Source organism: Muntiacus reevesi, chromosome 3 (genome assembly GCF_963930625.1).
Source record: "Muntiacus reevesi chromosome 3, mMunRee1.1, whole genome shotgun sequence".
In the NCBI taxonomy this organism is placed as follows: domain Eukaryota; kingdom Metazoa; phylum Chordata; class Mammalia; order Artiodactyla; family Cervidae; genus Muntiacus; species Muntiacus reevesi.
In genome coordinates this window covers 184,092,325-184,111,532 of record NC_089251.1, presented here as the reverse complement: position 1 = coordinate 184,111,532, position 19,208 = coordinate 184,092,325, and the positions used below count along the sequence as shown (strand labels likewise).

Sequence of the window (19,208 nt, the reverse complement as noted above, 5' to 3'; positions counted from 1 at the left end):
GGCTCTAATTTTTTATATTTAGGATCTCCAAGCCCTCTCCACCCACACATTCAAGGAAGAGAGGAATAAATATCTTAGTACATAATATTTGTTTCATAACTAGGATTATTTCCACTGGATAGAGTCTCAGAGGTAGTGTGAATCTTGGTCGCAGGCTATAGCACTTTTAAGGTTTTTGATCACTAGAGCCAAATTATAAAGTACTATTGCTGATGGATGATTCTATCTCTTTACCAAGTCCTTGCTATCTGGCTATTTTTCACTATTTAAAAAAATTTGGCAAAATTTATAAGCAATTCACAGCATGTCATTGCTGTTTTAAATACCAGTTCTTTGATTCAATCATCTGTTCAGGCAAGTTAAATGTTGACAATGCTCTAATTAGACCTGGTTGACTTCTAAGAATTGAAGATTTTTTTAATAGTTTAGTTTCTATCAGAATTTTTATATTTTGCAGCAGCTATTTAACAGAGAAAGGTAGGACCTTTTCATTGAACTCTCATTATATGCCTAGCACTAGCAATGCACACTAAAAAGGTAACTCTTTTCAACCCAGACAACAGCACGAGTTAGAGATGCCAAGGGAACATTTCATGCAGAGATGGGCTCAATAAAGGACAGAAACAGTATGGACCTAACAGAAGCACAAGATACTAACAACAGGTGGCAAGAATACACAGAACTAGACAGAAAAGGTCTTCATGACCCAGATAACCACAATGGTGTGATCACTCACTTAGAAGCAGGCATCCTGGAGTGTGAAGTCAAGTGGGCCTTAGGAAGCATCACTACGAACAAAGCTAGTGGAGGTGATGGAATTCCCGCTGAGCTCTTTCAAATCCTAAAAGATGAGGCTATGAAAGTGCTGCACTCAATACGCCAGCAAATTTGGAAAACTCAGCAGTGGCCACAGAACGGGGAAAGGTCAGTTTTCATTCCAATCCGAAAGAAAGGCAACGCCAAAGAATGTTCAAACTACCACACAATTGCACTCATTTCACATGCTAGCAAGGTAATGCTCAAAATTCCCCAAGCTAGGCTTCAACAGTAAATGAACCAAGAGCTTCCAGATGTTCAAGCTGGATTTAGAAAAGGCAGACGAACCAGAGAACAAGTTGCCAACATCCATTGGATCATAGAAAAAGCAAAGTAATTCCAGAAAAACATCTATTTCTGCTTCACTGACTACACTAAAGCCTTTGACTGTGTGGATCACAACAAACTGTAGAAAATTCTGAGATGGGAACACCAGACTACCTTACCTGCTATCTGAGAAACCTGTATCCAGGTCAAGAAACAACAGTTAGAACTGGATATGGAATAATGAACTAGCTCAAAACTGGGAAAGGAGTATATCAAGGCTGTATATTGTCACCCTGCTTATTTAACTTATATGCAGAGTACATCATGAGAAATGCTGAGCTGGATGAAGCACAAGCTGAGCTCAAAATTGCCAAGAGAAATATCAACAACCTCAGGTATGCAGATGACACTACACTAATGGCAGAAAGCAAAGAGGAACCAAAGAGCCTCTTGATGAAAGTGAAAGAAAAGAGTGAAAAAGCTGGCTTAAAACTCAACATATAAAAACCGAAGGTCATGGCATCCAGTCCCATCACTTCATGGCAAATAGATGGGGAAACAATGGAAACAGTGACAGACTTTATTTTATTGGACTCCAAAATCACTGTGGATGGTGACCACAGTCATAAAATTAAAAAACACTTGCTTCTTGGAAGAAGCTATGACAAACCTAGACAATGTATTAAAAGTAGGGACACTGCTTTGCTGACAAACGTCTGTATAGTCAAAGCTATGGTTTTTCCAGTAGTCATGGATGGATGTGAGAGTTGGATCATAAAGGCTGAGCACCAAAGAACTGATGCTTTTTAACTGTAGTGTTGCAGAAGACTCTCGAGAGTTCCCTTGGACTGCAAGGAGATCCAACCAGTCAATCCTAAAGGATATCAACCCTGAATATTCATTGGAAGGACTGATGTTGAAGCTGAAGCTCCAATACTTCAGCCACCTGATGGGAAGAGCCAATTCATTAGAAAAGACCCTGATGCCTGGAAAGATTGAAGCCATGAGGAGAAGGGGATGACAGAGGATGAGATGGCTGGATGGCATTACCGACTCAATGGACATGAGTTTGAGCAAGCTCTGGGAGATGGTGAAGGACAGGGAAGCCTGGCGTGCTGCAGTCGATGGGGTCGCAAAGAGTCAGACTCACCTGAGTGACTGAAAATAACACCACCACAATCAGTTAAAGATTAGTCCCTTTGGCAATGATGGAAAAAAAATGCTGAGAGATGTTGAGCAACTTGTTGAAGGTCGCACAGCCCCGGTGGAGGTTAGATTGTTACCAGTTTAACTTTCCATTGTGATGAATTCCAAGCATACATCAAAGTAGAAAAATACCATAATGATCACATTTTCAACAGCTGCTAGCATTTTGCTATTGCCTCATCTCCCTGAATACTTCGGCTGAACCATTTCAAATAAAATTACATATTTCACCCTTAAATATTGTGTCATAGTAGAAGAATTCTCCTACTCATTCTACTTGATCATTTTTTTGAACACTTGTCAGCAAGTGAACAACAAAGGGCATCTGACATCTGCCTCTGTGGAGACTGAAGCCTGTGCTGCTGAGCTTCAACACCCCCTGAGGGGAATTCAGGGTGGAGGCTGAGGCACCCTGTGCTCCAGGGAAATTGGTGGAACAGGTCTTTAGATAGTTAGATATTTTTAGTAACTGATTTCATGTTCCCAAATCCGTGGTGGTGGCGGTTTAGTTGTGTCCGACTCCTGCGACCCCATGGACTATAATCCTCCAGGTTCCTTTGTTCACGGGATTCTCCAGGCAAGAATACTGGAGTGGGTTGCCATTTCCTTCTCCAAGGGATCTTCCCAACCCAGGAATGAAACCCGAATCTCCTACAGTGCAGGCAGATTCTTTACTGACTGAGCTACAAGGGAAGCCGCATTTGATTATTGCACCTAATAAAAATAATTATAATTCTCTCATATTATTTAATATTTGGTCCTGATTCAAATTCCCTGATCATTCCCCAAATTTCTTTGGCCACCTGACACAAAGAACTGATTCACTGGAAAAGACTGATGCTGGGAAAGATTGAAGGCAGGAGGAGAAGGGGACGACAGAGGATGAGATGGTTGGATGGCATCACTGACGCGACAGACATGAGTTTGAGCAAGTTCTGGGAGTTGGTGATGGACAGAGAAGCCTGGCATGCTGCAGTCCATGGGGTTGCAAAGAGTTAGACACGACTGAGCGACTGAACTGAATAGCTTTTTGTTGTTGTTGTTCTCTTTGTTTTTTCAAACTAGAATCCAAACAGGGATCATTAACTGCATTTTTTTTAATGTCTCTAATGAGCTGACTCATTTGAAAAGACCCTAATGCTGGGAAAGATTGAGGGCAGGAGGAGAAGGGGACGACAGAGGATGAGATGGTTGGGTGGCATCACCAACTCAATGGACATGGGTTTGGGTGGACTCCGGGAGTTGGTGATGGACAGGGAGGCCAGGCCTGGCGTGCTGCAGTTCATGGGGTCACAAAGAGTTGGACACGACTGAGTGACTGAACTGAACTGAAATGTCTTTTAACCTAATCAATCCACCCACACTTTTCTCCATGACATTGACTTTTTGAAGAGATTAGGCAGGGAGTCCTGTAGAATGTTTTCACCTTCTGGATCTGGCTGATAGCATCTCTTGGTGTTGTCTGGCTTATTTCTCTATCCAACTGTGGTTCTATTAACTGACTGTTAAATCTTAAGGCTTGGGTTAAACATTTTTAGTGAGACTATTTCACAGGACTGAGGGCAGGAGGAGAAGGGGGTGACAGCGGATGAGACTGTTGTATGGCATTACTGATTCAATGGACATGACTTTGAGCAAACTCCAGGAGATAGTGAAGGACAGGGAAGCCTGGCGTGCAGCAGTCCGTGGAGTTGCAAAGAGTCGGACATGCCTGGGCGACTGAACACAGCAACACTTCACGGGAGATGCTGCTTACTTCACATTCTCTGTATCAGCTGGCAAATGTCCAGCCATCAAGCCATGCTGGGTGGATCACAGACGCCTGGATCCCTGGAGGGGATATATACAATGAATTGTATGGGTGCATTGTTCCTTTGTGATTGATAAGCAATTTGTGGGTGAACCTGGGTTTCATGTAAATATGGCAAATGAAAATTAAAAAAAAAATCCTAATGGTGTTAGTTCTAATTGATGATCCTTGTCAGAATTATTATTTTAGCATCACTATCATTATCAGTTTTATCAGTCTTTCTACTTTATCAGCTAGCATTCTTTTGAAGAATACGTTCTTAAGAATATACAGTTAGTATGTAGCATATCTTAAGAAGAGCTTTACCTCCTCAACTGGATGATCTATGCTCTACTCAATCAGGTCTGACTCTGAGACCCCAAGGACTGTAGCCCACCAGGCTCCTCTGTCCATGGGATTCTCCAGGCAAGAATACTGGAGTGGGTTGCCATTTCCTTCTCCAGGGATGAACTATAGTTATCGCTTTAAAAGGTAGGGAAAGTACTGTACTTTATTCCCTATCATTTTAAATTTTCTGAGAATTTGGTCACGTCCATAGATGGCAAATGAATTGTTTTGTGGTTGGTGATGGATTTTATTTTTGTTTTGATTTCTTTTTCTTGATTATCCTTTTAGAGTCATGGATTTTTATATTCAGTAACACAAATTTTATTTTCATGGCTCCCTGAAAATAAGATTTAAATAGTGGTTTGTCTCAATTCCAGTCACACTGTTCTCTTATTACATCATCATCTCATAAAGTGTCTCATGGTTGAAAATTCCATAGAACACAGGAGAAACATCTTTTATTTAACTAAAGCTTGATTATTAATTTTAAGTCTTGCGAAGCTGAAAAAAGAATAAAGGTAAAAGATGCGGTTGTTTCCAAATCCTAGTTCTAAACAGTATAAACACCAATGATTATTCAAAAACTGGGATATTGAAAACACACATCATGAAACAATTAGTCATAACCTCAAACAAACACTCAACTAGAATTAACAGTCTTTGGTTAACAGATTACAACAGTTAAGAACTATTCTTAACATTAGAATTCTTAAACTTAAGATAATATGTTTGAAAAGCTTCAGGCTTAATAATCATCTTATGACATCTTAATTGTTGTTTACCCTTTATAAATAAATTTCAAAATACATCTAAAGAAAAGATTTCATAAAGAAAAATGAATACTATCAGAACTCAAGAACTGAGTTATGATTTAAAAAAGAATGCAACTACATATCTTTAAAATTATCTCAAATATGTTATTAATTAGTAAGCTAATTACTTTAATTAATACAATAATTATGTTAAAATATTCAACCTGTTTTTCCCGAAAATCCCTTTAATCCTATTTTACCATATAAACGCTAACTTTAGGTCAACCTATATTTATTAGCATAATTTACGAGTAGAATCTAAGTTAGTGAGCTTTAACTGCCTTTTAGTATTGTCGTTGTTTAGTCGTTAAGTTGTGTCTGCCTCTTTTGCGACCCCATGGACTTTAGCCCTTCAGGCTCCTCTGTCCATGGGATTTCCCAGGCAAGAATACTGGAGTGAATTGGTCTTTATCTTTCTGGCTTACTTCACTCTGTATAATGGGCTCCAGTTTCATCCATCTCACTAGAACTGATTCAAATGAATTCTTTTTAATGGCTGAGTAATATTCCATGGTGTATATGTACCACAGCTTCCTTATCCATTCATCTGCTGATGGGCATCTAGGTTGCTTCCATGTCCTGGCTATTATAAACAGTGCTGCGATGAACATTGGGGTGCATGTGTCTCTTTCAGATCTGGTTTCCTCGGTGTGTATGCCCAGGCTCAGGGCTGGTGCACTGGGAAGACCCAGAGGAAAGGGATGGAGAGGGAGGCAGGAGCGGGGATCAGGATGGGGAACACATGTAAATCCATGGCTGATTCATGTCAATGTATGGCAAAAACCACTACAATACTGTAAAGTAATTAGCCTCCAACTAATAAAAATAAATGGGGGGAAGAAAAAAGAAAAGAATACTGGAGTGAGATGCCATTTCCTTCTCCAGAGGACTACCCAGGGATGGAACCCACGTCTCCTGCATTGGCAGGCAGATTCTTTACCACTGAGCCACCTGGGAAGCCCCCTTTCAGTTATTTAAGGACATACATTTTATAGTATATATCACAGTATTTTAGAAGCCTAAAATTTAGCTTTTATGGGAACTGAAAATTCATTGTCAAGTCATATTTTAAGTCTGTGTAAGTTTTGCAATTTCCAAATTAAAAATTCAACTTCATATGTTTTCAACTACTTGTTCAACATGTATTATGAATGAGCTCTTCCTGGAAAAAGCTGAAGTGTGTTTCCTTTACAAAGTTCCATTAATCACAGTTCCTCAAACCTCAGAGTGCTGACCATCCTTTTTTCCCTCCAGTTCTTCAGACATAATTGACAGAACATTATATAAGTTTAAGATATGCAGTGTGTTGATTTGATACACTTGTATCTGGCAAAATGATCACCACTATAGCATTAGCTAACACCTCCATTTCTTTTAGTCATGAGAACATTTAAGATCTACTCCCTTAGAAGAGTGCTGAACATCTTAATCTACATTTAACTTAAAAAAGAGAGTTTAGAACAGGTACATTTCAAACCACTATGTTACTGCTCTACCTACACATGCAAATCAATGTCAATTTCTGTAATGATCTGGAGGCTTCAACCTCAAGTTCAAGAACAGAGCAATACAAGTCATTTTAGATCACTAATACAGTGACCCCATGGTCTGCAGCCCACCAGGCTCCTCTGTCCATGGTATTTTCCAGGCAAGGATCCTGGAGTGGGTTGCCATTTCCTTCTCCAGGGGATCTTCCCAACCCAGGGATTGAATTCGGTCTCCTGCATTGCAGGCAGACGCTTTAACCTCTGAGCCACCAGGGAAGCTCAATACATAAGGATCAGTATAGAGTTTTAAAAATAATGTGAGATGGAGAATTTTATTATGATGATAATTTCTGGAAAGTACACATTGCAGTGTTTTTTTTCTGATTTCATTTTCCAGCAAAAAAAAAAAAATGAATTCAAATAAAACTTTGTGCATTGAATACCACTGCAATCCAGCAGCGACAAACATTGTAACATTCTTTTAGTCTGGGCTTTTAAAAAGAATTTAGTACTCAAACTTTACTTGCCTTCAAAGATTTCCCATAATATTACATACGGTTATTTAATTAGCCCTTCCCAAATAGTGTAAAAAAACAGCCAGGGCTCATTTATTCTTTATGAAAGATTAAAAACATTCTCCAGTTAGAAATCTTAAAGAAAAAGTTTCATCTACATAGAATTCACAGCTTCACTAAGATCATTTTTTTTTCCTCTACAAAAACCATGGAAAAATATTTCTGTGTCTGTAGTAAAAACTCCTATGAGAGTTAGAAAGGGTCTCTGCAAAAAGACAGTTCGACATTTAAGAGAGAGAAAAATTTGACTACCGTACAAAGTATTCAGCATCTAGAACCTTAAAAACGTTATCAAAGCAAGAACTAAGGAAATCACACAAAAGTTATTCACTTAAGATGTCCTAATCTTTAAAAATTCCAAAGAAGGGTCAGCATCTGAGACGATGTCCACTGATAAAAGGGACAAAAGCACATTCTATCAATGACTACAGTTCAGAGATGGTCTCTGAGACCAGTCACTGCCAAGACTCCACCTGCTTGACCTGTTGTTCTAGGGTCTTGGGAGGCTCCACCAGTAACACGCTGAAGGTGTAGCGCAGGTGTGCATGAAAAACAGAAACAGGGAGGATCGGAAGTCTTTCTTTCCCTCTTTTATCTTAAGCATCAGGAAAACAAAATTAATCTAAAATAGGAAACTTTCCTGATGTTCCAAAGAATACTACTTTATTTGGGAGTTGTGGGCTAAATGCAGAGCCCCTATTTCTAACATGAGTTTGAGAAGGAATGGGCTTCCCTGGTGACTTAGCAGGTAAAGACTGTCTGCCTATGGTGCAGGAGACCCGGGTTGGATCCCTGAGTCTGGAAAAACCCCTGGAGAAGGAAATGGCAATGCACTCCAGTATTCTTATCTGGAGAATCCCATGGATGGAAGAGCCTGGCGGGCTACCGTACATGCAGTCTCCAAGAGTTGGACAGGACTAAAAGACTAACACACACACTGGGAGGGAATAAAAAAATATCAACTAGGGGATTTCTAGAATCAGGTGAAATAAAAACCTAACTACATCACAATATTACGATGCTGCACAGTAGCATGAAATATTAAATAGGGAGATATAATTTTTTTTTTCAGGAAGTCAGATGAGACAGAAAGCAAAGGAACTATCTATGAAGGATCCTTTTTCTTTGCACTGAGTTGGATCCACTTTCTTGATTTCATGTAAAACATCAAGCTGTAATTACCAACTTTTCGGAGCTCAAAGGAAGATTCAAACTGGTGCCCAGATGCCAGGAGGAGGACCGCATAATTAATTCCTGACTGTAGTGTTGGCTCTGATTCAAATGCCTTTTTGAACCTATAAAAAAAAAAAAACAACCCATAAATGTACAAGTTTACTTTCTCAATCATGAAACTCTGAGTTTGCAATAGCTTCTGTTTGCATAACTCCAAGGCCTGAGCAAGTAAAAATATTCCACTGGCCTTCACCCCAGAATCTAGTGTGCTATTAGGATTCAATGCTTAAGTAACTGCATACCCTCACCCTCAGCAACATGGCATTCCCCCCACTTAACTCAGCCTCACCATAGCAGCCCTAGTCTTTAAAAAAATCCTCTCTTCAACAGTCTTCCAGAAATGTGAGAGAATGTATGTGTGTGTGTGCAAGTATTTATAAACAGTGAAAATTTAAAGATAAGAACCCTGTGCATATTTGTTAAGTGGTTTTTTGAAAAATTTTATAAGTAAACAAAGTAAAAACAATACACAAAGCAATCAGGAATATTATCTACATAACATACTGAAACAATCACTTTCGTAACAGTGATATAGAAACACAATAAAGAATGTCAATTGCAATAAGAAATTATGAAAACAGAGATGGTGCTTGTGCATACTAGTTTTCTCTCAAAGAGAATGAGAACCATTTTCTGGATGTGTGTGAATCTATCTACCTTTAAAAATGCTTCAACATTTGAAAAGTCTTCAGCACTTGTGCATCCACTATATTTTCAAAGTAACACTTCGTAGGTTCTGTTCAAGGGTCCCCTCATATACATCACTTAACAGGCAATAATACTCAGTATTACTTCATTTAAGAGCATGAAGAAGAACAAAGTTAACATAAATGGCCTAGTAACTAATAAAAACACACAAACATGAAAAATGAAATCTCTACTTTAAAAAAACAGATTGAGAAAAATATAAGACTAAATACCTAGTGAAAAAACATTTAATGATACAATAAAGAGATACTTAGGGAAAAACATTAAAATTCCAAGACAAAGCATTTGTATCAAAATCATTAACTGAAAATGAAAGATGGGAATTGCAAAAATGGCCACGGGCACAATGGTGTACGTTAGAGTATATTCTCGGCTATTATACATACTTGAAATTTTCTGTACTTTAAAATGGTAAGGTAAACTTCAAAGGAAAAGGATAAGTACATATTTTCTGAATACTGAGAACCATGTGCCCTTTTAAGGGTCTTACTTTTTAATCAGGAAAAGTATCTCTGAGAAGAAACAAAACCCAAACAAGTATTAACGTTAACTAGTTGACTTGAACAGTTTTGTATGTGGAATAAGAAAAAAATATTTTCAACTGCATCACTGCTGATGATTAAGAATTTCTTTTCTCTCCAGAAGTACAGGAGTTTACCAAATCTAAAATGAAAAACCATGTAACCCAGACTGCTGACATCCAAAGCCGGTCATATCAAGGAAAGACATGATTTATAAGTTTTAGGCTCATACAAAATCCAAAGGTCTTTGTGTTTTCTCAGAGGCAAGTAGAAAGTCCAAATAAAAAAGATATAGCAGAAGAAAGGAGTTAATACCTTTCTTTCTACCAGTAATTTATACTTTCTGCCAATTCATATCAATATATGAAATATCTTTCAACAAACAAATTTTTCATTTTTACTGAAAGAAAAAACCATGGAAAAATTCTCTTAATATATTCAAAGGAAGATGCAAAAAGCAAGATAATCCTAAATCATTCAATAAATACTGGTAAGTACTTCCTATGTGCCAAACTAACCAAACTGAAAAAATTAAATGGGCTTAGATCTCTTTTTCTGTTAACAAAAACAATACAATTTAAAACATTTTAAGCAAAATATAGATGCCAATAAATTAATAATTTACATTTTCTATGGCTCAGAACACTTCATAATAAGATGCATATTGAGGAGAACGTCTTAAGGAAGTAGGAATTCTCACACATTGAAAAGTAAATTAATATACTATTTCTTGGTAGAAATTTTCGAGTATCTATCAAAAATTGTAAAATGTCAATAAAAAGCAATGCATACCTATTGACACAATATTTCCATATCTATGGATTTACACTAAGAAAAAGCATTAAATGTGAATACCAGACCACCTAATCTGTCTCCTGAGAAACCTGCATGCAAGACAAAAAGCAACAGTTAGAACCAGACATGGAACAACTGACTGGTTCAAAATTAGAAAAACTGTCACCCTTCTTATTTAACTTATATGCAGAGTATATCATAAGAAATGCCAGTCTGGATGAATCACATGCTGGAATCAAGATTACCAGAAGAAATTTCAACAGCCTCAGATATGCAGATGATATCACTCTAATGGCAGAAAGCAAAGAGGAACTAAACAGCCTCTTTCTTGATGAGGGTGAAAGAGGAGACTGAAAAACCTGGTTTGAAACTCAGCATTAAAAAAACAAAGATCATGACATCTAGTTCCATTGCTTCGTGGCAAATAAAAGGGGAAAAAGTAGAAGCAGTGACAGATTTTATTTTCTTGGGCTCCAAAATCACTATGGACAGTGCCTGCAGCCATGAAATTAAAAGATGCTTGCTCCGTGGAAGGAAAGCAATAACAAATCTAGACAGTGTATTAAAAAGCAGAGACATTACTTTGCCAACAAAGGTCCCTATAGTCAAAGCTGTGGTTTTTCCAGTAGTCATGTATGGATGTGAGAGCTGGACCATAAGGAAGGCTGAGTGCTGAAGAACTGCTGCTTTTGAACTGTGGCGTTGGAGAAGACTCTTGAGAGTCCCTTGGACTGCAAGGAGATCAAACCAGCAAATCCTAAAGGAAACCAACCCTGAATATTCATTGGAAGGACTAGTGCTGAAGCTGAAGCTCCAAAACTTTGGTCACCTGATACAAACAGCAGAATCACTGGAAAACACCCTGATGCTGGGAGAGATCAAAGGCAAAATGAAAAGGGGGTGACAGAGGATGAGATGGTTAGATAGCAACACCGACTCAACGGACATGAATCTGAGCAAACTCTGGGAGACAGTGAAGGACAGAGGAGCCTGGCATGCCACAGTGCATGCGGTCACAAAGAGTTGGACATGACTTGGTGACTAATCAACAACAACAAAATGTAACCAGACATTTAGTTATAAGAATATTTGTTACAAGATGAAAAACTACTTCCTAAATTTCCAAAAATATTGGAAAATATAACATGGAACAAAATGTATTCTAATTGTTGGAAAGCTATGTAACCATTTAAATTGTAGAAGAATATTCAATGTCAGGGGAAACTTGAGCTTCCAAGTAAGATGCAATAGTCTACTAGGGAGCCATCCCTCCTGCTACAACTAGGTGGGGAAAAGGATACACATCAAGAACATATTTTTCTAGTCATTGGAGATCTATGGAAGCAACAACATCTCATTGAAATAAAACTCCAAGGAGGGAAGTGTCTTTCCAAGATGAAGCACTTTCGTCTCTATAGGGGCTTTTGCTGATTCTGACCATAAGATTAAGCATAGGCTTGGTATAGGCAGAGAAACTCTACCTATTTGAAACTTTACCAGGGAAAAGAGAAACAAGTGGATTTCCTGATAGTTGCATGAGCTGGCATGACAAGGTGAAACCCTGAGGGACCCCAAACATGTAGCCGATTTTCTCCAAAGGACATTTGCTTAACACTGGCTGTATGGACAGTTGGGGATGAGGTATGGCTGGAATGGCAGTGAAATCTGAAGTTTGGCCGTGCTTAGAAGTAAATACTAGAGGGAGAAGACTACAACGAACAGCTGACAATCTCCTCCAAAGTCTGGAGCTATATAATGTAAGAGAATAAAGACTCAAACTCAAAACTCCAAAGGGCAGTTATAAAATCCTCCACAGTATTCAAAGGATAAGAAGATAGAGCCCTGCTTGGCTCTCAGTCAAAAGCTGAGGGTGGTCATATCAGGAAGCAGGGACAAAAACAGAGATAGATGGGTCAATAAAACTGAAACCGAGACCAACCCAACTCAACTGCAGTTTTTGAGGTAATCAGCGCCTCACCATGTCTGGCTAACAGAGGGAAGTGAAAGCCTTCTATGAGGGAAAATAAAATCATTCTTAATCTCAATAATTCTTATATATAAAATGTATATATGTAAATAGTATGTAACAGTAAAGAAATGTAAACAGTAAAGAATTATGAGAACTTCAGAATCAGGAAAAAATGACCAATAAACAAAAGAGCAAAACAGACAAGAAGATCTGACTCACAGATAATTCATATGTTGGAGTTTGTAGACAAGGACTTTAAATCATTATTACAAATATGGTGAAGAAAATTGAGGAAAAATGGACAAATGAAGGAAAAGAAGATTTCAACCTAGAGTTGGAATCTAAAAATAAAGAGAATCAAGTAGTCTAGAACTGAAATATATAACACCTGAAAATAAAAATTCATTGGATAGGTTTAAACTAGACAGCATATTAAAAAGCAGAGACATTACTTTGTCAATAAATGTCCATCTAGTCAAGGCTATGGTTTTTCCAGTGGTCATGTATGGATGTGAGAGTTGGACTGTGAAGAAAGTTGAGTGCCGAAGAATTGATGCTTTTGAACTGTGGTGTTGGAGAAGACTCTTGAGAGTCCCTTAAGACTGCAAGGAGGTCCAACCAGTCCATCCTAAAAGAAATCAGTGCTGAATATTCATTGGAAGGACTGATGCTGAAGCTGAAACTCCAATACTTTGGCCACCTGATGCGAAGAGCTGACTCATTGGAAAAGACCCTGATGCTGGGAATGATTGAGGGCAGGAGGAGAAGGGGACGACAGAAGATGAGATGGTTGGATGGCATCACCAACTCAACGGACATGAGTTTGAATGGACTCTGGGAGTTGGTGATGGACAGGGAGGCCTGGCATGCGTGATTCATGGGGTTGCAAAGAGTCAGACACGACTGAGTGACTGAACTGAACTGAACTGAGACAGAGGAGAAGATGGATTTGGTGAAGGAAAACAAAAAGATCAATAAAAAGTTTGTAAACTGATACAGAGAGAGGAAAAGGGAGGGGAAAAGACACAACAGAATGTAAGAAACACATAAGACACAGTTAAATAGTCTAACATATGTATCATGGTAGCCCTAGAAGAAGGATTAGAGAATACAGAACACAAGAAGTATTTGAAGACATAAAGTCAAAATTACTCCAAGACTGTCAAAAACATTAACACACAGATTCAAGAAGCTCAACTTCAAGCTGGATAGGATAAAATACGCATAGCCTAAATGCTAAAAGTCAAAGACACAGAGGGAAATACTAAAATCAGCCAGAGAGATAAAGATATATTACCTTCAAAGGAGGCATTTTATTGCAATTTTATAGCAATTTTATTGATAAAACTGATAGCTGACTTTGCAATACAAACTATGGAAGCCAAAAGATAATGCAATGACATATTTAGAGTGATGAAAGAAAAAAGAAGAGTTACAAATAAGCAAAAACTGGCAGAATTCATCACCAACAGATCTGCATGCAAAAGGTACTAAAAGCATCCAGGCTAAAGGATAGTGATTCCATTTGGAAGCACTGAACTGCAAAAAGAGCGTCAGAAAGAGTACTGAAGCAAAAGTGAAAATCGCTCAGTTATGTCTGACTCTTTTCCACCCCATGGACTATAGAGCTCATGGAATTCTGCAGGCCAGAATACTGGAGTGGGTAGTCTTTTCTTTTTCCAGGGGATCTTCCCAACCCAGGGATCAAACCCAGGTCTGCTGCGTTGCAGGTGGATTCTTTGCCAGCTGAGCCACAAGGGAAGCCCAAGAATACTGGAATGCGTAGCCTATTCCATCTCCAGTGGATTTTCTCAACTCAGGAATCAAACCGGGGTCTCCTGCATTGCAGGTGGATTCTTTACCAACTGAGTTATCAGGGAAAGGCACTAGCTATTTTTAAACTACTGAATATTTATTCTGCTTTAAGTTTCTCTCCAGTCAATCCTGAAGGAAATCAGTCCTGAATATTCATTGGAAGGACTAATGTTGAAGCAGAAACTCCAATACCCTGGCCATCTGATACAAAGAACTGACTCATTGGAAAAGGCCCTGAGGCTGGGAAAGATTGAAGGCAGGAGGAAAAGGGGACAGAGGATGAGATGGTTGGATGGCATCACCGATTCGATGGACATGAGTTTGAGCAACCTCTGGGAGTTGCTAAGAGACAGGGAAGCCTGGCGTGCTGCAGTCCATGGGGTCGCAAAGACAAGACTGAGTGACTAGATGGCTGAAGTTTCTTTCTCCTCTTTAAGGAAGTGGTAAAATACAAATTTAAGGTAGACTTTAAGAGTCAAGGATGTGAATGGCCATCTCTAGGGAACTCCTAAAAGCATAATATAAAGAGTATTATTGTGTGTGTGTGTGTGTGTGTGCGTGTGTGCGTGTGTGCATGCACGCACGTGTAAGCTCTTTCAGTCATGTCTGACTCTTTGTAGCCCTATGGACTATATAGCCTGTCAGGCTCCTCTGTCCAAGGGATTCGCCAGGCAAGAATACTGGAGTGGGCTGCCATACCCTCCTCCAAGGGATTTTTCCAATCCAGGGACTGAACTCGCGTCTCTTACATCTCCTGCATTGGCAGGCAGGTTCTTTACTATGACTAAAGTGTTAATAGAGTATAAAATGCAACAGGAAATTAATAGAAAAAATGGGGGAATGGAGGACTAAAGAAACAAAGATATGAAATAAACAGAAAATGAATTGCAAGACATAAGCACAATTAGACAAAAAATATCAGTGACATGGAAGGTTTGAATGTCATGATTAAGCAAGTCAATCAAACTATCTTATGTGGAACGCTATACCCAACAATGGTGAACTGTTTCCGGGGCTATAAAGGCACCTCTTATTACAGTAGAATTAAACCAGCGAACAAGAAAGGTACATCAGTATATTGGGCAACCTACTTCTGAATAAGCCAGGGCTCAAAGGTTCACATTGAAAATTAAAAGGTATTTGAGCTAAACAACATTGAAAGTTCAATATATCAAAACTTCTGGGATGCAGAACAGTTTTTATCTTTAAATGCATATGCTGGGAAAGGAGCAAGGATAAAAAAAAATCAATGCTCTTAACTTCCATCTAGAAACAAAACAGCACATATTCCAAAATAAAGCAGAAGGAAGATATAATAAATCAATGAAGCAGAAAATAGATGTGCAATAAAGAAAATGAACAGTGTCAAAAGAGGAAGATTAATAAAATTGATAACCCCCTAGATAGACTGCTCATCAGAGAGAGAAAGAGAAATGAAAAGGGGTACATTAGTACAGGTCCTACAAGCATTGAGGGTCAGTTGCTCAATCGTGTCTGACTCTTTGCAACCCCATGGACTGTAGCCCGCCAGGCTCCTCTGTCCATGCAATTCTCCAGACAAAAATACTGGGGTGGGTTGCCATGCCCTTCTCTCAAAGATCTTCCTGAACCAGGGACTGAACCCATGTTTCCTGCAGGCAGGCAGATTCTTTATCATTGGAGCCACAGGGGAAGTTTCCCAGGTGGCGCTAGTGGTAAAGAACCTGCCTTGTCAATGCAAGAGATTTAAGACCCTGGGTCCGAAAGATCCTCTGGAGAGCATGGCAATCCACTCCAGTATTCCTGCCTGGAGAACCCCATGGACAGAGGAGCCTGGAGGGCTACAGTCCATGGGGTTGCAAAGAGTTGGACACGACCGAAGTGACTTAGCACACAAAGGTATACAAGCATTAAAAAGAAAGTAAACGGATATCTGGAACAACCTTAAGCCAATAAATATGGCAACTTAGGAGAACAGGAAAATTTTCCTGAAATTCACAGATGAGTATGATACAAGGAAAAAAAAAAGGAAACAATAGTTCTATGTCTATTACAAAATTGATAACAATCTGAAATTATTCTTTTTACCATCTATCTCTCCTATTGAATGCACTCTGACAGCAGGGACCTTGCCTGCTGTCTTGTTGAGGACTAAATCTTCAGCAGTTGACTCAGCGGGAGCCCGACTCACTGCAGGTGATTTCAAAATACCTGCTGCGTGAAGAAAACCTGCATCCACCTCTTACCAAGAGCCAGGCTGTGACAAGTGATACATACAGCAGGTCATATAAAAAATAATCTCCTCACTTCCTTAGCAGTCTAAATCCTGACCTTGATAAAACCATAAGCCCAGAAAGCTACCGCCTTAGCCCACATTACTGAACTGCATAGTACCTTCACCACATTCTATTTTAATGTTACTAGAATGCACTATTTAATAAAAATATTAAAGATATTGTTTGTATAGTTTTCATTGTTGACTACTTATATGAGAAACTACTTTAATTTATTATTAGGGAGAAGATAACCTCCTCTGAAAAAGCAGCAGATGATTCATTTTTCATGCTATTACTGAAGTTTATTTTAAACAGCATGTTAATCCTTATCACTGGCATATCCGTGTCCCTTGGTGCTAACTTTCCATATATGTATTATCATTTCACTGTTTCTTTAAATTCAAACTTAATAAAAATGCATGTGCTGTGCCCAGTCGCTCAGGTGTGTCTGACTCTGCGACCCCATGGACTGTAGCACGCCAGGCTCCTCTGTCCATGGGATTCTCCAGGCAAGAATACTGGAGTGGGTTGCCATGCCCTCCTCCAGGGGATCGTCCCAACCCAAGGATCAAACCCAGGTCTCCTGCATTTCAGGCAGATTCTTGACCGTCTGAGCCACTAGGGAAGCCCAAGAATCACTAGAGGGGGTAGCCTATCCCTTCTCCAGGGGATCTTCCCGACCCAGGAATCAAACTGGGGTCTCCTGCATTGCAGGCGGATTCTTCACCAGCTGAGGTACCAGGGAAGCCCAAGAAGAATGCATACAGAGGCTAACATAATGAAACAATCCATTGCAACTGAAGAAGATGTACAGTCATTTTAGCATAAATGTGCCAAATATCAATAACAAACCCCAGCGGCTTGCCAATTTCTGCATCAGCTGGCTCGGCTCTGCCTGACACTTTTTTCTCTCTGAGACCTAGCCTAAAGGAGCAGCTTTCTCTAGAAAATGGCTAAGGAAAAGTATATTCAGCACAACCAAGACACGGCTTTTAAAGTTTCTGCTGATAAAAAGCATCAGCCAACATACAAATCAGAACCTGGTATCATGGGGTGGAAACAGATAACCTTCCTATGAGCAGGGACAGTGTATTTCTAACAATACAAGAGAGTGCTGACGATATTCTCTACCACAGGGAGCTGTGGTTACTGCCAGATAGTAAAAGACACAAAAATAATATCTGCCTGTCAGGAGTGGGCACCTACTAGGTACAGGCATTGCACTTGACACTTCAAGCATAATATTTCTAATTCATACAGCTCCTTAAGGCAGGGAGGATTCTCTCAAGTTTACTAATCAGAAATCTGCAGCATGAAAATACTAAGTCATGTGGTTTAAAAGTGGTTGAGGAGGAACTTTACCCACTTCTGCCAGATTCTAAACCTGAGCCCTCATCTCTGTATAACTTTGCCTACCCTTTGGTGTGTATTTAAAAAAATTTTTTAAATCCATTTTCATTACTTTGGCTTTTGTTTTTTAGCAAAAAGGAATTGGGTGAAATAGGAAAAATAATAACAAGAAATAAAAATGGAAGTGTTTTTACATTAAAAATAAAGTTTGGATTCTATACACTACAGAAACCAGTATTGATGTACTCCTGGAAAGAGTGGTGTTTGTCACAAAATGTACTTGATCCATCTTATCAGATTAGAGACTAAATTTTTAAAAGACTGGCATGGCAATACCCCTGGATGTGCCCATAAAAATGAATCAAAGAGGGCTTCCCTGGTAGCTCAGTTGTAAGGAATCTGCCTGCCAATGCAGGAGACGAGGGTTCGATCTCTGGTCTGAAAAGATCCCACATGCTGCAAAGCAACTAAGGCCCTGCTCCACAACTAGTGAGCTTGAGCTCTAGCGTCCTGGAGCTGCAACTACTGAGCCCTCCTGTCGCAACCGCTGAAGCCCGCATGCATTAGAGCCCATGCTCCGCAACGAGAGAGACCACTGCCATGAGAAGCCCGCACACCGCAACTAGAGAGCAGCCCTGCTCGCCACCAACTAGAGTGTAGCCCACACAGCCACGAAGGCCCAGCACTGCCAAAAATAAATGAATAGATCAATAAAATTATTTTTAAAAATGCACCAAAGATGTTACATGCCATTGAAAACGTGACAGTTTAACTAGCAAGAGGATAAACGAACATGAACAGTAGACCTTCCACAAAGAAATACATAAACAATGATTAATAATATAAAACTATAAAAATACAGCAATAAAACGATTAGAGGGCTTCTCCAGTGGCTCAGTGGTAAAGAATCTGCCTGCAGTGCAGAGAGAGACAGGAGACACAGGTTCAATCCCGAGTCGGGAAGATCCCCTGGAGAAGGACATGGCAACCCACTCCAGTGTTCGTGCCTGGAGAATCCCATGGACAGAGGAGCCTGGTGGGAGAAAGTCCATGGGGCAGCAAAGAGTCAGACACAACTGAAGCAACTTAGCATGAAGCTATAAGACTTCATGAAGGAAACAAATCTTAAGGATGGCAACAGACATCTCAAGAAAATTCTAGGGAGTATATTTGAGTAACTAAAGCTATTTACACTATTGTTGATTTTTTTCTACTTCGTACTAAATATGTGTTGAAAGAGGCTAAATAATTTGTAATCTTCG

At 39.4% G+C, this 19,208-nt stretch overlaps 1 protein-coding gene across 1 annotated transcript in view; it reads right to left on the bottom strand.

Moving 5' to 3' along the window:
* Positions 1-19,208, bottom strand: part of MAP3K5 (mitogen-activated protein kinase kinase kinase 5) — a 213,220-nt gene that overhangs the window by 95,952 nt on the left and 98,060 nt on the right. Inside the window, exon 8 of the mRNA XM_065931283.1 lies at positions 8,483-8,595. Within this exon, the coding sequence (XP_065787355.1) occupies positions 8,483-8,595 (113 nt within the window). The remainder of the gene's footprint in view (positions 1-8,482; positions 8,596-19,208) is intronic.